Raw genomic sequence first — 20679 nt, forward strand, 5'->3', positions numbered from 1 at the left:
AGCCTAACCTGCATATCTTTGGACTGTGGGAAGAAACCGGAGTACCCGGAGGAAACCCACCAAGCACGGGGAGAACATGCAAACCCCATGCACACAGAGACGGGAATCGAGCCTGGACCCTGGAGGTGCAAGGCGACAGTGCTAACCACTTCACCACCGTGCCACCCTTTCCCTGCAACATGACAAGCAGTGAGAGTAAGAAAAAAAAAAGACTGGTGAGATAACACCTGCTTATAGCTGCCAACATGAGTGAGAACTTGTTTTGTGGATGTTTCATAACAATTTCTGTAGATAAAAAAGCTTTTTAAAAATCCCTAACCCTAAGAACATAAGCGTTTAATTCCATACAAGGTCAAATAAAATTATATGAAACTTTACCGTGTGAATAATATAAATTAATATAAATTTAAAGCTTAGTTAACCATAATTAAGAATAATGAAACAGAAATATTAGTAAAAGGAATTATTGTAAAAACTGGTATTTAATTTTTTAAGCTATTTTAATCTTCATTACAGTGTTTAGACACCTTTAGGTAGTTTTGCTCAGGGTTTGTGTTGCACAGATGGAGCATTAGAAGTCAGGTCTCGGCTTTACCGGCGCACACACACACACACACTGCATAATAAAACCTGTGCCAACCTTAAGACTATGCTGAGACATTGACGTCACTGGGCACGTGGGCAACACCTTCACAGCCTCGTCCAGGTCTGAGTGTTTCTGGACTGCAGTGTACTTTATTAGCACTAGTGGGCAGCCTGTCCTCTTCTCCCTTTGCTTTCTGTTGTCCTCTACATAAAAGATTTGTCAAAGGAGCAGGGTAGTGTATAGTGTATAAGGGTGTGTGTTTTTTATCTTCAGTACTGAGCAGTAAATCCAAATAAAGCCCATTCTCCACAGTACAAACATTAAACATGTGGCTTTCATTGTGCTACGTGAAGCATTATTTGTCTATTCTTTGTTACAGAGAAAAGAGATTTTCATCCCGAATGGTTAATGTGAATGGTTAAATCCTGTCACGTGCACAGGAAGAGTCTGTGTGACCTACATAATCCACACAGCGACATATACGAGTGCTGAATACTGAATACTGCATTCCTTCCTCCTTCCTTTTCTTTGTTTTTTTTCTTTTTTGCATTAAAAGGCAGATATAATAATTGTTAAACATACAATGTTAGAATAATAAAATGCCTGACGAACTGGCTAGAGGAAACAGTTTATGCAGTCTTATAATATCTTAAACATTAACATTTACCATATGTTGAATTGAAATCTTTTGAATGCAAAACTCCTTGCAGCTTTAATCCTATTGTGAGCCCTGTCTCCTTCTACTGTATAGCGGTGGCCATGTCTGTTACCTCCTTTTCATCTTGACTAGTGCAATTGGCTAGCACCTGCTTTGGAAAGATGTCTGTTTTCTGTTTTTAACACGCCCGGAGTGAATGAGTGCAGTTCTTATTTGTCATCAATTAGGTGTCGTGTTACACCAAAGTGGAGTTATGGTTACTCACTGATGCCCAGTGGTCTAGAGTAAGTGCAGTAAAAGTAGCTTCTTTTATATCTTAGAGCGAGACATGCTTTGTACATGCTTTGTATTGATGGAATGTGTGTGTGTTTGCATTTCTCCGCAGGGGTGAGTTTCTTTTTACTTCTACAGCATTGATCAGAGCCAGAGCTTGCTTTTTGTCCCAGCAGCTTGTATAACATTAGGATGATGCCTGGCTTATCTCATAAACTCTCTAAAAAACAGAGGGTTTTGGGTTTCCTCCCGCAGTCCAAAGACATGCAGATTAGGCTAACTGACATTCTCACATTGCTCGTTGTGTGTGAATGAGTGTGTGATTGTGTGTACTGTATGTGTGTGCCCTGTGATGGATTGACACCCTGAACAGGTTGTACACTTCTTCATGCCCTAAGTCTCCTGGGATAGGCTCCAGGCCCCCTGGGACCATGTATACAGGATAACGCAGTATAGACGATGAGGTGACTCTTCCCCATTCATCACACATATACTGTATTTGATCATCAACACAATGATGACTTGGAATATTAAAGAGGACTGGCACAAATAACAACATACAGAAGAATTTAATTATTCTTCTATTCATTGTCATTATTCTGATTAGTAATGTCTAATCTGGAAACACCAGATACACCTTGAATGAGACTCTGGTATCTCTCTTGAGACACATACTCATACACTCACACAAATCTAGGGGAGATTTTGGTTAACCAGTCAATTGTTTAATTAAGATAATAAAATGATTGCTGACATAAAACAATTAAATAACTGTTATTATCCAGTTAAATTCTGGATTGTAAACATTTTGATAACAGCAGCTGTAAGGATAGTGCAGCAATAATTCTGCAAAAAAAAAGGATTATATTCATGTGCTTGTTTTAATACTTCTAATTATTGCTTCTATAGTAACAGCTCATACATGAACGCTCAACATCATTTCAGTCTAGCCATTCATTTATGTCTAATAAACATTTATTTTAACCTGTTATTTAGCAAAAGAAAACTGTATAGTTGCTAATATAGTTATGTTTTCTCCTTTCACAGGAGGTGACTCTAGTGTCAGAGCCTTGCAACAGTCAAATATTGGGTGTCTATGATCTCTGAGCATGCATTTCTCCTGCCAGACTTTGGCCTTGGACCCTCAGCTTGATTATAATTAGCTGATTGTGTCTTGTTCAACGCTTCCTCCTGGCTGCAAGTTCTTTGGTGAGTGTTTTAATAACTTTGATCCATGGTTGTTTTTGAAGAGATTTATTCTTGTCTGGACCAGTGCTCACTTTGTGTGGAGCTTCCAAGGGCTTTCTGAGGTTCCTCATCATGCTGGTGGTGGAATTTCAGGAATGTTGATCATGTTTGGGGTGTTGGTGAATACCGTATGGTCAGCGCTCTCCTGTTATCTTTTGTCATACAGTTTTTACATCACTTACTTATCTCGAGTGATTGGGACAAGAAAAAAAAAACATTCAAATGCTTTGGTATATGATGAAATAATTTGATATTGGTATGGTTGTCAGATATTTAAGAGATTGAAGCATTTATTAGAAAATAATAATTGTGAGATTGTGTGAGAATGAAACTATACTAATAATAATATCATCAATATTTATTTCCTATTGTGCTCAGAGTCTTATTGTGACATTTATTTTGTTTTCACTTCCTGGTTTTGTCTCCACCCCTGCTTTTATCAGTGGTTGTCTTTACCTTTGTGTGATGCTGTTTTGGTACTGCCCTTCCAAGCCTAGAATTATGTCAACAATTATTGATTTGCCATTAATGAACACACACATGCATCCTCATTCTTCTTGCATATAAGAGTAAATATGAAGATAAAATAAGAACTAATTATTATTTAAGACTAAATAAAATCATTGCATGCCTGAGGTCAGTATTAGCTTGGACAATCTTCTCATCCTCCTTAACAACCTTCACCTCCTCCCTTCTTCCCTTTTTCTGCTCTAGTCATCATTTAGAGCTGTGTGCCTGGTGGGAGCTGATTGGAAGAGAGCTGTGGGAGTCTCCAGGTAGAACAAGTCACCCTTTAGAGAGAAAAAAAACCCTCATTTATTTCCACCCTCTATATATCGAAGTCAGCATTAGGAACAAATTACAACTAGCTTAAGTTTTCAAACCTTTCCTATATATATATATATATATACAGGTCCTTCTCCAAAAATTAGCATATTGTGATAAAGTTCATTATTTTCTGTAATGTACTGATAAACATTAGACTTTCATATATTTCAGATGTCTTTTAATTGTTTTATTATTGATGATTTTGGCATACAGCTCATGAAAACCCAAAATTCCCATCTCAAAAAATTAGCATATTTCATCCGACCAATAAAAGAAAAGTGAAACCTTCAAATAATTATGTTCAGTTATGCACTCAATACTTGGTCGGGAATCCTTTTGCAGAAATGACTGCTTCAATGCGGCGTGGCATGGAGGCAATCAGCCTGTGGCACTGCTGAGGTGTTATGGAGGCCTAGGATGCTTCGATAGTGGCCTTAGGCTCATCCAGAGTGTTGGGGCACTGAGGTGCCTTGATACAGCACTCGGGAACAGCCTATTCGTTCAGGAATTTCTTTGTGTTTTACCCTCTTGCTTGAGGGTGTCAATGATGGCCTTCTGGACAGCAGTCAGGTCGGCAGTCTCACCCATGATTGCGGCTTTGAGTAATGAACCAGGCTGAGAGTTTATAAAAGCCTCAGGAATCTTTTGCAGGTGTTTAGAGTTAATTAGTTGATTCAGATGATTAGGTTAATAGCTCGTTTAGAGAACCTTTCATGATATGCTAATTTTTTGAGATAGGAATTTTGGGTTTTCATGAGCTGTATGCCAAAATCATCAATATTAAAATAATTAAAAGGCTTGAACTACTTCAGTTGTGTGTAATGAATCTGAAATATATGAAAGTCTAATGTTTATCAGTACATTACAGAAAATAATGAACTTTATCACAATATGCAAATTTTTTGAGAAGGACCTGTATGTATATATATATATATATATATATATATATATATATATATATATATATATATATACAAAACAGACTGTTTATTAAAACATATAAAACATGACAACATGCTGTCATGTTCTTCACCGTAGCACTGTGAGATCTTAATTTTTGTTAGATGTGTCACACTTATTAGCCTTTATGAAACCGGTCTCTAATCTCCAGCTCTGATTTAATGCCTGTGTGTAAAACATTCACAGTGTGGAATCACCCTGCCATGCCCATTTACTGCCGAGCTAAAGATACCGAGCTCCTTCGTTCGTCCTGTCATTCATGTGTCAGACTGTCGCAACTCAATTACCAGTAAAGCTGCAGGATGGCCGCCATCTTCAGGTCTCTAATTTCTCTGCTATGCTGCATGTTTTACTGTGGAGCTGATATAACTCCAGCACTGGGGAAAACTCATGTACAGCTTAAGATTTCTAGATTAAGTGTCTGTAAAAAAAAAAAAAAAATGAAGTTTTACATGAGCTTGTTATATCCTGCTACGTCATGATAAACGTTATTCTGTGAGTAGCATGTGGTGTTCAGAGCTTAGGGGCATGTCTCATGCTTACAGAAAGGATTAATGGCATTAATGTGCTCTGCACTGTATGTGTTGTTGTCCTACAACCATAAATATTTTTGCATGTGTTTTTATGCTTGTATATGGAATTAAGAAATAAAGGTTGAATCAAGTGATTTTCAGGAATTTGTGTGTAAAGAAAAGCTCTTAGAAGACAACAAAATAAACAAAACTAAACTTATAATAAGAAACCTGGTTTGTTTTTTTAACATAATGCGTGTGTAACCGTAATACTCCACTATGCTGTATATTAATGCAATCCTCGTTTTCCTCCACTTAAACCTGTCGTCATCTTTTCTGTCTGTTGCCATGGTTACCTGGCTCGTCATCCGTGCATCCTCTCCGCCAGGGTATATGGTCTGTGTGTATCCGAGAGACCATCTGTATGTGTGTGTGAGCGGAAGAGCGAGAAAGATTGAGTGTGTGTGTGTGTGTGTGTGTGTGTGTGTGTGTGTATATGATTTTTGTGTGCAAATGCTGCTTGGGTTAGTCTGTATGCTCAGGGAAGCTGAAAGAACAAAGAGAAGAAAGCAGGAAAAGAGGAAGCAGAGAGAGAGAGAGAGAGAGAGAGAGAGGGATGTGATGTTGCGGTAAAAATGAAAGAGGTGGAAAAAAGAAATTAGTGTGCAGCTTAGCTGGGGGGGTAATGATGCTTTTTTGGGAATGAGAGAATGAAAAAAGAACAATGGTGCAGGAAAGAGGGAGAGAAAAAAAAAGAAAGAGAAATAAAATGACTCTCAGGAGGACAACAGGATTAGATAGCTCCCTTTAGTGTTTCTTTTTTTAATCTTTTTATTATCTGTGTGTGTAGAGAAAGAGAGAGCGAGAGAGAGAGAGAGAGAGAGATTAATGCCTGAGGAAGATCCAAAGGAAGCTCAAGAATAAACAAACCATTGACATTCCTCTCTCTCTCTCTCTCTCTCTCTCTCTCTCTCTCTCTCTCTCTCATTTCAAGCACACTGCTCTGACTCACACTGCAGGTGTGTTGGGGGCAGTTGTATGAGCTTGATTCTCTTCATATCCACATCCAGCCTGGGGATGCAGGGTTGCCATAGCAACGACTGAAAAAGAGGGAAGAGGAGACGATGGGCTATGGGAGGGTGGATGGTGAAGGTGGGTGGTGGTGGTGGTGGTGGGTGGGGGCAGACATGTTTTATGAACTGTGGTTGAAATGAGCGCCTGTAGCTCATAAATATTAAAGCACAGAGCTAGACACACACACACACACACACACACACACACACAAAAAAAAAAAAAAAAAAATCCTGTGATGGATATCTGAACATAGACATGCTCTAGAAAAAAAGAGGAGGAGGAGGAGGAGGAGGAAGACAGGACAGAACATCAGACACGAGAAGAGAAGTATGTGCTAGAAATTTTGTGGACAAGTGAGTCAGTAAAGAGCTTTTATCAGTGGCCTTAAAAATGATTTTTTGCATGTTCTCCCCATGTGCTTCATGGGTTTCCATATGGTTTCCTCATACACACTTTAGGCATTTTTAAAATGCTCCTGGTGTATATGACTGGAAGTGTGTGTTCCTCGCTTCATCCCCTAAGTTTCCTGGGATAAGCTCCAATCTTCTTTAGCTTTGATAAAACACACACACTGTGGTGTCCATGTGTGAAAATACTTCCTCATGCTCCCAGCACCACTCACAATCTGGAAAATGTACGAAACCCTCCATAGATGTGATCCTCTGGTGGTTCAGTACATTCAGGTGGTCAGCTGACTTCATTTTATTGCCCCATACCGTTACTGAGTCTAGACGTGAGTAACTGATCAACCCCAGATCATAACACTGTCTCCAGAGGCTTGTACAGTGGACACTATGCATGATGGGAGCATCGCTTCATGTCCTTCCCTTCTCACCCTGACACACCCATCACTCTGGAATAGGATCAGTCTGGACTCATCAGGTCACATGACCTTTTTCAATTGCATTTCGTCTAATGATTCTTAGGTAAACACAAAGTGGTGTTTTATATATACTGTACCTAAAAAGCTAAGTATCGATAGCTATATATTTCTATAAGGCTGTAGTGCAAAGTATTTTAATTTTTATTCATATCCAACATTGTGACTATATAACATCACCAGTAAATTAAAGATTTTAAGCTGTTTTATTAAACCTAAGTGGGAAATTTACTACTAATTACTAACTCTTATTACCGACTTTATTACTAATTTTGACATCCTAAACTATCTCCGGTCCCTTATTCAGTCCAGGTCAGAGATTATACAGTATATATCCCTCTCACTTCCGCATCTTGGCTGAACTCACCTGTTTCCTGTTAACCCTCATTTCTCATTTTATTTAAGCCAGATTATTCTAGGCCTTATTTTTTTTGAGTGATGTTTGGCTTTTGTCCCTGAATTTTTTAGCATTGTTCAGCATTACTTTTTGCTTTGACCCGTTGATCTTTATTTTCTAATGTTAATAGACAATATACTGTTAAAACAAGCTCAATACTTGTATAAATAATATATTATAATCACAACTACACAAGCTACACAAATTCATACAGATAAACAGAGGGTTAAAGGGTTACATGTATGGAGAATAAAAAAAAAGTTCAAATTGATTACAATGATTTTCACACATAAGCAAAATTGTATTTTTATGTGCAGCCATTCCTATATTCTTTTACTTGTAACGGTTTTATTTATCTTTTTATTTATTTTTTTATTTATTTTTTTTTTTCATTTTAAATACTGCAAGCAAGTGGAAAATGGTTGGGCCATGTGAGCAAAAATAATCCATAACTTTATCTGTGATTTAAAAGAAAAAGAAATGATGAGCATTTTGCCAGGCAGCCATGTCATGGTAGCGACAAGATGACCTTATTAATTGAACCAGCATGAAGTGCTGAGATAATGGAGTCTATCTCTTTTGCTCCGAGTATGAGAGTGTCTCTGTGTCGCTTTTGGATGCTCTAAATCCTCCATGCTGCGGGTGGTACGGTTAGGTTGACAGCCTCGTTTCCATGGTAACGGCAGCAGCATTGGGGCTTTTTCCTCCTTTAAACGAAGCTGCCAGTTTTCCGCAGGAGGGAGGGAGGGAGGAAGCTTGGGGATTTTAGGGAGGAGGGAGGTCCTCACAGCAGATGGAGTCTTTTATTCCAGCAGAATAACTCCCTCTTTCTCTCTTTTGGTTATTTCATGAATGATGCACGTGCCCTAAAACAAAGGAAAGCAAGAAACCCTGTGTGTGTGAGAGAGAGAGAGCAAGAGAGAGAGAGAGAGAGAGAGAGAGAGAGAGAGAGAGAGAGAGAGCACAAACAGTGAGTGTGATGGTGTTAAGATTCCTTCACAAGCAAAACCAGACAAAGGTTTCTGATGATGGACCGGTTTATTCATAGTCTTTAAATTAAAATTTTGTGTGTGTGTGTGTGTGTGTGTGTGTGTGTGTGTGTGTGTGTGTGTGTGTGTGTGTGTGTGTGTGTGTGTCCGGTGAATTTAGAGCTGGTCAACACTTTGTCTTAGTTAAATAAATGTTTCAAGAGGAGCTGACCTTTTCATGATGAGATGACCACTGGCACATGGTGGAACCTGAAAAGAGCATCTGGCCTTTGTGTGTTTATTGACCTCTCTACATGGACACCGTCACCAATCACTGTTTCCTCTGGTCAATTAAATCTGCCTGGCAACAAAAGCCGCTTCAGAGCTAGAGACAGAGGAATGTTCAGGCTTTAGGAAGCCATGTGCTGTACAACCGTTACCACAAAATCATGATTTTTTTAAAATATAATAATATTACAAAGAGTGAGTCTATTTGTAAAAAAACATTTCCCATGTTACTTGTATTCATAACATTAATAATATCAACAACTCAAATTTATTTTGAAGCTACAATATTTATAAAAGTATTTTTTTTAAATAGCTTTCAAGATTTTTGGCTGTTTCATGAGAAGTGAATATATAAAATTATTAGTAGCACAGCTGCACATCACAGGTTTATACTAATGCATTTTTTCTAAGACATTGTCGTTGCCATAGCAATAGCTCTTTCATGGTGGAATCTTCAGTGTCAGCGCTTGAACAGTCAATAGTAAAGCTATGACCTAAATTTTTCTGATATCTTCAGGACAGTGGACTTTCCTTGCCAACATAATGCTATAGTTATTATTATTATTATTATTATTATTATTATTAGACATACTATATGTTTTATAAGATAACTGCACAGTAACTCACTGAGTGGTCAGTGATATTTTTTATATAACAGCACAACATAGTTAAAGGCCAACTATTATGCAAAACAATTGTCATGTCATGTTTAGACATTGAGATGGGTCTACAGTGTGTGTGTGTGTGTGTGTGTGTGTGTGTGTGTGTGTGTGTGTGTGTGTGTGCTATGGGGGTGCTCTGGGAACTAGGTTAACTTGATTAAGGAATATGGGACTCGATGAGGCACTTGAGAATAGAGACTGAGATGTATGGATTAGTTCAGGAAGAACAAACACGGTACTAGTTACTATTTGCTTTATTTTTGTGGTATTGTAAAATAGGCCGGATCCTATGCTAAATAACTCGATGACTGTACTATGGCTTCCAGAGCAGACATGTTTGACTCACTGTGTGCTTTAAAGACGTCTAAGATAGAGGTAAGACAGGCTCCTTTTGTAGATGGGGGTAATTAGTGAAACCCCTGATTAACTGAATAATTCTGTAATTAGTAACTGCTCTCAATCAGCTGCTGGTTGAAGGAGAAGATCCTCCTTGTGATGCTCCTTTTGTTTCAGTCTCTCTCCTCCTCTGTGCTTGAAATGATAACACAGCCTGAGCGGCTTTTCAACGTTTCCTCTATTTTCATTTCAGTTCATTTCATTCTCAGGTTTTATTTCTGACTGTAGAGAGACAACGTAAAATGTTAATAATCCTGTGCATGCTCATTTGACTCTTCACTTGAATACACAGCTAGACGTGGTTGCTGCTGTATCAGAAAATAGCCTCCTTTCCTCTTGTCGCCTAGGCAACCACTGCAGATGCTTGAGACGTCGGCCATTTTGTCAAATCCTGTCTCTTCAGGTCCACAGAGCCAGGGTAATGAAATGGAAGCATTTTCAGGTCAGTCTCATACTGTGCGATTAGATTTTGGATTACTTGGGTATTTACAACAAGTGAGTTTATTCTCACTGAGGTTATTTGTGATGTTCATTTCAATTTGGTATTCACGAAATATCAATTTCACAACTCACAATGTTATAATCCCGTGTGTGTTTCTGGCAAACAGAGCCAAAAAATAAGATTAGGGTGCTTTATTATAAATAAATAAATAAAAATAAAAACTGCAAAACAAAAGAAATAATATAAAAATTTGTTATGTGTTTTTGTTGCTGCAGTTTCTTGCTCATTGGTTATTCCATTTATTATTTTACTCAATTCACAGTCAAAAATATAAATACATCCATTTTATATTATTATTTCAGTGCACAAAGTCTCTTTTTTAGTTTTATTTTCTGTGAATTTATTTCTGCGTCAGAACTTTTCAGCAGAACCTCAAATCATCAGCTGGACGGTTAACACTTGGACAAAATGATGTGTTCTGGCAGGACTTTGAGTACAGCAGGCTAACTTCAAGCTTTTGGAACCTCAAGTCCAAATTTGTGGACTGTGCTTAAATATCATGAATTTACCAGAAAAGAAATATATTATTAAAGATATTTGTTGTGTAATCATTCTGCTAAAAAAAAAAGACCTTGCAAGCCCAAGATCTTCATGATTTACATGCTGTAATTCTTTAACTGTAATTTCTTCATATGGCTCAATGTTTCTTTAAAATGCTAATGATTCTCTACAGATAAGCATGGTATTTAAACATGAGATACATGTCTTGAGTGCAAAAAGCGTTGCATAGGCACGCCACAATGCATATGCTATAACCCATTTGTCAGGCAGGATTTCTGAACTTCTAAAAGTGTGGGACGACAGGATCAGTGTTGGTTAATGCCTGATCAGATCTTATACAGTGCATCCCTGTGCTAGGGTAAGAGACTTTAACACCTGAAGTAAAACCAGCACTGGTGGAGGAAGGAGGTTTTGGTGCCGTAAACTGAAGTATTTATGTTTTTAGTGCTTTTCATGATCTTCAGTTTTGGTTGAAACAAAACTGAATATTTTTTTCCTTGTTTGAATTTTCTGCCAATGACTCATTATACAAACCCAGTGAATTCCTGAGTTTGCTATATTTTTTTAATTAAAACACTATTATTGCCTATTAAACTGCATACTTACGTATATGGTCACAAACACAACTGGGGGCTGATTTATCCACTGGAACAAAAGTGTGGCAGGTCATCCAAAATCCAAATTGACCAAACCTATACAATTTTGACGTAAAAAGTTTGGGCATTTGCTGAAAAATGGAAATATCTCATTTGGCTGTCAAGCTGTTCATATAAACGTGGGTGTTGTGTTAATAGGCTGTATTGTTGTTATTGTTGTTGTTATTGTATATTATATATTGTTGTTGTTGTTATTGTATATCATGTATACTACACATAGAGCGATTACAAACAACACTCGATGACAAACCAGGTTATGAGTTCTGACAAACTTTTATTTGAAATGTAAGTGTCCCATTAATAAACAAGAACATAAACAAAATCAACAGCCATATAAATATCTGCATATAAAATAAAAGCAGGACATGAAGCGCTAAGCGGTTAAAAGAAAGAAGGTTATCACAGTTGAATACAGAAAGGTATTCAAGCAGCAGACAGACATTTATATTTTATATATATTTAGAGTTAAACAGACAGGAATAGCCATTCCGGTAGCATTACCAGTTTACTGTAATTACAAACACAGAAGACTATAGAGAGATGGCATGGGAAGGGCACGCTAAAAACACATTACTTATTTTTTAGCTTGGAAGAAATAAAGTGAAAGAGAAGGAAGGAAAAACACAAAAATATGCACATTTTTTTTTTTTTTTTATTTCACAAGGCCTAAGCTACGATTGCGTTTTTCTTCATAAATGTCAAGGTTGTATTTACAGTTTGGTTAGTAAGTGAGTTTGAAGCATTTTTTTGTATCTAAAGCACTACACTTTTGTTTTTTTTTTTAGGTTTTATTTTTGTTTTTTGTTTTTTTTTTTTCTAAAAAATACTGAAACATTCCTGTGCTAGCCAGATGTTTGTGGCTCTAGTTTGTACAGACAGGTTACATGTCTTATTTACATGGTGATTTCAGATTGTACAGATTGTAGCAGGAGAGAGATAAAGTCGCCTTTTCGCCCGAGTTCTTAGCAATTGGGGGGAAAATATTTACAGGAATCGAATTAGTAATGCTTGCCACATCACATGCTGTATTTCCTTCAGATTTCCTTTAATCCCATGAATATCATTTATTTCTTCGAGGTTCCTCATCCGGCTTTAACCTAGAAACTTTGCATGACCATGCTCAACCAAAATGCGCTAACACAGACCAACGGCTCAGGGAACGTCCACTATATTTAAGGTTTAGGAAACACTTCGTTTAATGCAAGTCAATAGGAAAGATATACGGTTATACGGAGTTGGCAGGTGTTTAAATAATAAAGTGATATATATTCTTCTATATCTTTAAGCTAGCATCATTTTAGTAGTAGTGCTAAACACTGAATCCAGTCTTACGTTTCTTTCCTTCCTTTTTTCCTACAATATACACACAGTCCAACTTTTTAGTTGCTGGTGTTTTTATGAGCACAATGTCTTCTCTTACACAAAACTTCATACTTATACTCATTTTCCACACTGCATAGTTCTTTTTCAATACTATGGTTAAAACGTAGGTCATGCAAAGATAAAACTCAGTTTATTTCCAGGGCTATGGCACATCCTCAAAAAATTCAAATAAAATAAAACATTCACCACAAATTTCATTTTCATTCTTGTCACAACGTGTAGCACGTATTTGCGTTATAAAGAACACAACAAAAAAAATTAACAAACAATATGTATGTTTTTTCTTCTTATCAGTGCTAACAAACAGGATTTAATAAAAGCCTTTGTTTGTCCATATCCACTAAACACAACTTATCAGGTTCGGTTTTTATTGATGTTTCTGTTTTTACACTAGGGTACAAAATCTACCACAAAAAAAAAGCTTGCATTAAGTATAAGACCTAAACCAATCAAAACTGAAATTTAGACTCAGCACTAAAGAAATTTCAGATTTTTTCATCATCTACCTTAACATGCGCAGAAATAATGCTAAGATTGGAATAGTAGATTGCCACTGTTAAGCTGATCTAATCTAATGCTGTGTTCCTGTCCTACTTCTTATCCTTCTTAGTGACCTTCTTCTTGCTGGCCGGGGTTGGGGCAGCCTTGGGGATGTCAGGGGTAGGCACGGCCTGGGGCGGGGCCTGAGGTGGTGGCAGAGCCTGTTGGGGCATCTGCTGCTGAGGGTTAGCCGTTAGTGTCGCGGTGCTGCCTGGTATGTAGACGTTCTGACGGTAGTCTGGGACATACTGGGCGTTGTAGCGAGGACCGAGAGTCGCTGTGGCTTCACTCACTTCTAAAGCAAAGGGAGGAGGCAGTTTGGAGGAAAGACAGATATATTGGATAGGGGGAAAGAGAAAGAAAGACTTGTTATAGTGTCAGTTTGCTAAGATTTATTGGCATGGTAATTTTTCTGTCATGCAAGAAACAAAACAGAATGTCTTTTGCTGTTATTGGGAAATAATTACAAAACTGTATGCGTGTTAAAACCCTAAACGTGTTCATTTTCCCATAACAGCAGGCCCAGGTTTTTTTTATTTTATCCTGTTGTACAGAATTGTTTTTTAATTATCTGTTCATAAAAGAACAACACATACTCTGTTATCTATTTATAGTTTCATTGTTGTTGAGTGGGCGGGGGACAAAAAACAAAACGAATGCGTCACGTCATGCAAAAAACACAAAAGACGTGTAAACTCCTCTGTGTTGAAATGTTGAATGTTTAATCTTTGTTACTCTGACACTGGAGACTCCTTTCATTAACGTTACATAAACATCTACTTACAGGAAAACTGCACCATATCAAAAATGATCAGTCTTTTTTTTTTATTCACGTGTTTATCATAATTACACAGTTGCTCTGGAAACAACAAAAAATATCAGTATTAAAAAACGATGCATTAAAGCACGTGAGACGTTTGGCCGAATAAAGGAAACAAACCTCACGCACAGGCTTTCAGCGACTAACGCACTGCACTGCAGTCTGTGTGTGACCTGCTTTTGCCTTTCCTTCCCCCATGCATTATGTATGCTGTAACACACATTTACAGACACACACTCGTACTCCGCTTGGATCATATGGAGTGTTCAATGGTGCGTAAGGAGAACGTCACTCTGGAATTGTTTGCAGTGCCTGCTTAATTCATGTAGCGGGTCTTTGTTTGTCACTGAGACGCCATCTGCATTTGGTTTCTTGGCTATGTGGATTGCTGCAGAGATTTTACTAAATGAAAAGAGTACATCTCTTACTGAATTCTCAGTGAACTAATTCATCATCATGCAGAAAGGACACGATGATCAGCCAAAGCGATAAGGCAGTGCGGCATTCGCAGGCAGCCTGCAGCTGTGTGACGGAGGAAGAAAGAGCCTTCTGTCTTTTTAACGAACGGAATACTCCATCAGCCTGCACTCAGCCAACCTGAAGCATCTCTCTGTCTTTTTATCTCCTAAATCCAGCCTTGATGCTGATGGTGTTAGATTCTTGATTGGTCAGAAAGATATCGATTTTAATGTTTTTCCTTCTGATACGTTATCATTTCTATAGCAACAGCTCATCCACAGGCATGCGTCCGCCAGAACCTCCATGTAAATGGATCTTATTCAACATACGTTATATCAGGCACTTACATGTTTAATAAGCATTCCACAATGTTCATGCAACTATAAATGGATAAAAAGTACGACTTGTTACTTAGATAATGAGTAACGGTTGGCTTTGGTATAAGAGGCACTAAATGCTTTAGAACATGCCGTTAAAGAAAAACGAATCAACTTCATGTTGGAAACAGTAACGTAGCTTCATTACATCTACATGTTGATTTATTTTCCTATAGCAGCTCAACATAACGGTTTTTAATCCTTGCAGACGTTTATGCATCCTAGACGTAACAGCATGCACTCCAATCCAGTGGCATTCACAGATCTTAGACCACACTCGGTGGCATCACTTAATTATTTACAGGACAAGGTTACATTTGTAAAGTATTTGATTTGGACCATGGTGCAAAATAAACAACTGCATAATTAATCTTATTGCATTTTTCCCACACTCCCTCTACAGTACTTGCTACAATAAGATTTTAATTACGCCTTTAATCTCTCACATCTCTCTTTAGAGAGTTTTGGACTAGCAAAGTGCTAAAATGATTTAAAAAGACAGAAGAGAATGGACTGAAGCTCACCGTTCGCGGCCGCCATCAGGGCCTGGAGCTGTTCCGCCTCAGTGGGGGGGTTCGGCCACGGTCCTGTTCCCACTATGGCACCGGCACCAGCCTCTTCGGGACGAGCTCCAGCTCTGCACAACACACAGGCATGTTCAGTGTCTCACACTTACATTCATTTAAAGACACACAGATCACACACACACACACACACACACGCACACATGCTCGCCTGTCCTTGGTATGAACACGCCGGGCTGATGAGCTGAGGCGGCCATTTTGTGCTAGAATGAAAAGCAGCGCACGGGAAATGGAGGCTGCAGTTGTAATGTAATCAAACAGGCAAACAGGTCAGTGCGCGCACACACACACACACACACACACACACACACACAGAAACAGACATTGACTTTCTGTCGCTCATGTATTTTATGTGTTAAGATTAATATATAAAATCATGTTTCTTGTTTGAAGTCATAAATGTTTGCACCCAGCATGTTGAATCTGTTCCTTTATACCACAGTACCTTGGATAAATTCACTACAACAGCAGCTCTAGAAAAAGCTACAGCTAAAGTTCTATTCACATGTTTCTATCGCTCTGCTTGTTCTTATGCATTATGGTTTCTATGGTTTGGTTCGAAATATCTGTAATCATTGACGCGGTGAGGTTTTATGGAAATTTTGCATTTACAGACAGAAGGAGTCTCCAGTGTCAGCACTTGGTAACAATGAGAAGTAAAACTGTAACTTTTATGACTTTTTGAGGACAAAGGATTTTATACTTTCTGGTTAATTGGTGACAATAGAAACCATTTTTAATTTCTCCTAAATAGAACCTGGATAAGTGAGAGATGGTTCATAGCTGTTTAACGATATTAAATTGATTTATAAAGTCGGGCTGTCAATATGAACTCTTTAACACGTAATTAATTTAGAAATTTTAATGCGCTACTATTTTGAAACACAAATTAAATGAATCTGTTTAATGCAGATAATAAGATGACGGAGGAGTGTGCTGAACGGCAAGTTTCATTATAAAAAAATTATAGATAAAAGTTCAGATAGAACCAAAGTCGTGTGCGCGAGCTACATTCAAGGGAAAATATTTTTTACAAGAATACATTAAACATAAGGCGTGAGTGGTGGCTTAGGCGACTAAGGCTTCAAGTTGTTGTTTTCAGATCTGAGGATTCGGGTTTGAACCCTCTGTCAGTGGGTTGCCACACCCACTGCTACACCCAGGCACTGCATGCAGCACCGGTCCCATTCCAGAGATTTTAATTTAACATTTGTTAAATGTTAATGTTCGATATTATTAGATCTAGCTAAAATCTGTTTCCTTTAACCAGTTTGCCATGCATTTCAAGATTGCACATTTATAATACAAGTGAATCTGAGTATTTTAAAAGTGTGATTAATCACAGACAACGACTGTGATTAACTAAAATTGTAATCGATTGACAGAACTTTTATAAACGGATCAAAAGTACAACATTTCATTCATGAATAAATCTATATATTGCATCATTTTCAAATTGCTGTGGTATAAAAGTTCAGGACACCCTTTTATACTGCGTAAAATTCGACACTATAACGGCACGTCGTAAAGTGTTTTCTGTTCCTTTTGTAACGTTTGATAAAGTTAATTATATGTTATAGAAATTTTAAAACAATTTTCATTGTATGCAGTATCCTCACTTCTTCGCTCACATGAACACACACAAAATGAACAACAGGACAACAGAAATATTCTCTAAGCTATGAAGACAGACTACACACAATTTTTCTTAGTAAGCCAAAGCAAACCCATTCCAAAAAAAGACAAAAGAAATGGCACTTAACTAGGCAATACTACACACAGTGCCACATTAAACCTACAGTACAAAGCAAGATGCAACACACAGTCTCCAGCAATACACACGTGTCCAAAAGTCCTGAGTCTGCGATAGAGGAAGCGACAGGCCACACGTTTGCGTGCGCGCAGACCCACAACGACAGGACGATTGGACGGTGTGTAGATCAGAGCTGGGCGACACACTGAGCAGCTCTAAATGAACTTGACAAAACTACACGGCTCGACAGGTGAAGCCGAGCTGCAGCACACACTACTGTCCTCTTCCACTTCCTGCACTCTACCTGGACTTCTCGTACGGAGTCCACCTCTGCTGCAGGGTGTGGAACCTGTGCTGGCTGGAACACAGGGATAGTAGCAATGCGCCTGTCACTCATTTAGCAACACGCCAATCAGCATGAGACCGACATCTACAGTCGTGTATGTTAGGAAATTCGTTTTCTAAAGCCACTTACAATTGAGATAAAATACAAGATTAGGCTTAATCAGAAAAAAAAGTTTCATGAAAGAACCTCGTTTCAATCTGGAGAAACTCTTCCTTTAAGTAAAAATATTTCACATCGATGGAGCCATTCATGGTCCCAGGAGCACTTGAGGAATTAGTTCCCATCTTGTTTAGTTCTAAGCTAGGTCTAATGAGATCCCAGTGCTTTTTAGATTCTGTAAAGAATCCTCTCATTTAAATATTTACTAGGAATATTTTTTATATATTTAGATTTTTAACCATGCTCCTCAAAAGGTTGATAGCTGTCCTGAGATCGCTCGTCAAACTCTTTTGCTATATAAAAGTAGTAATAAAGCCATTAATCCACTTACCCACTAGGTCCAGGCCTCTGGTTAGGAGGTAAGCGCCAGTCATTGTTCGGTGGCTTTTGCTGTAAGGGAAAAAAAAGAAAAAGAAAACAATTTGAGTTAGAAACGCTTGTGCCCAGTTCCTTAATAGTGTGTCTTCTGTGATGTTATAAAAGACACCTGAGATAAGGAATTGCAATAGTGAACCCACAGACCTGCAAGTAGTGTGAAAAGACAAGAAATGAATAGAGATAATGCCAAGCGGGATGAAACAGGCAGTCTAATACAGAATACAGGATTGAATGTGTAAATAATTAAAATATCCATCATGTCCCTGAAACACATGAGTAAATGGGCGATATAGGAACATGCATTGTAACACTGTAAGAGTTCCTCAAAGCCTGTCAGTATGATAACAGACCAAACTGCATGTACTTCCCATGAAAAAAGAAAGCTTTTAGGAATATTTTAGAAGGTAGGGTTATGTCTTCTTGTGTAGAATTGTATCTTTTATAGGAATGTTTGTTTATTTTTAACCTTAATTTGCTGAGCCTCATTTAAAGAGGATCACGTGTAGTGAGGATCTCACTGAGCCTTTAAACACCGCACAAGGTTAAAGAAACCAGCTCAGATAAGAATCATCCTACACAAAAACACACAAAACCACAAATACAAAATACCCCAAGTCTCTAGATGATGATCCTCTTCATCATAATCATCCAAATTTGCTTTTGTAGACAGTACTGTAGTTGCACATCGGAAAGTCTTTGGCACCAAACATGGTTGAATCGATAACGCAGCACTCTGACATTCTTAGAACGAGACCAAATGAGACTTTCACTGCGAATACAGATGGCGGTGAAACAAAGGTGTAGCTGTTGTCTGCTGAAGTATGAACACCGCTAATGGAGCTGCTACAAATATAAAAGTATTAAAGGAAAAATGATAACTGAAAAAAAAATCAAGCTTTGAAGCTTTGTATAATGTTTTCTGCTATTTATGCTGACCATAAATGAAAGCAGGATCTTCAACATATAATTAGACATGGAGAAATATTGCTATCAGACAGTCACTTTTAATAATATTGGGATAGCCTCATACACAGTCCCTGACCAGTCAGTGACAGCCGAGTTTGCACTGCCATCTTCATGAACCCTATGTTTTGTTTAGTAGATGGTGTGCGTTAATATATTTCCCGTATTTGTTAGTGGAGTTACCATAATCATTTCTGTCAATGTGCAGTTTATCATGTCAACTGTGCAAATGACAAATAAAAAACATGTTGACTAGATTTGTCATCAAGGTTGCTTGAATGATTAATGTTGGTTGAAAACAAAACCACTAGCCTAGTAGGAATATCATAACCTTAGTCAACAAACGTGAAATCTTTTATAACTGCTAGTCCACACATACATTTTTTCTCATTCACAAATGAATCCTCCCTGCTGTGTTCACATGTGAGAAATCAGACTCAAACACTAGGAAGTCTCGTGCTGCAATCCTCCCCAAGGCCTGATTAAATATTCAAATCCCCTGGTGATGTCCTTAGATGCCAAACAGTTTCTAGAAAAACACAATTTTTCCCACTTTTATCCTCGGTTCATTTTCTTGTTGTTTGGATAATCTCACCTTTGAGAGTGAGCTACCGAATAGTCTCCGTGACAGGCTTGTGCTTATGGCACCACTTGGTGTCCGAACAAACACAAAGTCACTCTGGCTAGAGATGGTTGAGAAGCTGGGTGTGTACACAGGTTTGTGAGGGTTCTTACAGGCTCCCACAACCTGTAGATACTTGATAGGGCCATCAGTGTTAAGCTGCAGGTGGAGGTCTTTGTGTTGCCGCTTAAATCCCAGTCTGTGTGTGATGGAGTTTAGATGACCATGGCGGTTTAGCCATCGCAGTGCAATAAATATGATTGTGAGGAAAGAGACTGACATGATGCAGGATAATGAAATTATAAGATACAGCGTTAAATCTTCTGAATGATTCATCTCTCTGGCTGGTGAGCTTCTGCGCTCAGAAGAAATGTCTGCTGTTTTCTCAGCCAGAGTGATATTGACTGGAATGTTACTGGACAGTACTGGTTTTCCATTGTCCTGGACTAACACAATAATGCTGAACAAGCTCTTACGTTCCCCCTGTACAAGATTTCCAGCTACTCTGAGCTCTCCTGTATGGGCGCCAATGTGAAATAGCTCTGCATCTGGACCAGTCAGACTGTAGAACAGCCAGGCGTTGTGGCCACTGTCTCCATCCACGCATGAAATCCGATTAACCAGGTGGCCAGGGTCAGCTGAGAAGGGCATGAAAAAATGCAGTGTGCCATCAGGAGGGAGTGGAGGGTACAGAAGCTTAGGGAAATGGTCATTCTGATCAAGAATAAAGACATGCACTGTGACATTAGAGCTCTGAACTGGGGAACCCTGATCGCGAACCTGCACTACAATCTGTAACATGTTTGTCTGTTCATAATCAAAAGTTTGCATTGCATAAATCTGTCCTTTCTCACGGTTTATGTATACGTATGAGGAGCCTTGGACACCACCATCCACAATAAAGTA

General features: G+C 38.3%; 1 protein-coding gene across 50 annotated transcripts in view; it reads right to left on the reverse strand.

The window, feature by feature from the left end:
* Nucleotides 1-11643: 11643 nt before the first annotated feature.
* LOC128545731 (protocadherin gamma-C5-like) overlaps nucleotides 11644-20679 on the reverse strand; it is a 241929-nt gene continuing 232893 nt past the window's right edge. For 34 of the 50 annotated variants that reach the window (XM_053516301.1, XM_053516303.1, XM_053516281.1 and 31 more), the window contains exons 2-5: nucleotides 18142-18200; nucleotides 17610-17663; nucleotides 15493-15605; nucleotides 11644-13607 (exon numbers count right to left, since the gene is read on the reverse strand). In XM_053516301.1, coding sequence (XP_053372276.1) covers nucleotides 13363-13607; nucleotides 15493-15605; nucleotides 17610-17663; nucleotides 18142-18200 — 471 coding nt within the window. In that variant the 3' untranslated portion in view covers nucleotides 11644-13362. The remainder of the gene's footprint in view (nucleotides 13608-15492; nucleotides 15606-17609; nucleotides 17664-18141; nucleotides 18201-20679) is intronic. The other 16 variants (XM_053516323.1, XM_053516321.1, XM_053516325.1 and 13 more) reach the window with 3 other exon arrangements.

Source organism: Clarias gariepinus, chromosome 17 (genome assembly GCF_024256425.1).
Source record: "Clarias gariepinus isolate MV-2021 ecotype Netherlands chromosome 17, CGAR_prim_01v2, whole genome shotgun sequence".
Lineage (NCBI taxonomy): Eukaryota > Metazoa > Chordata > Actinopteri > Siluriformes > Clariidae > Clarias > Clarias gariepinus.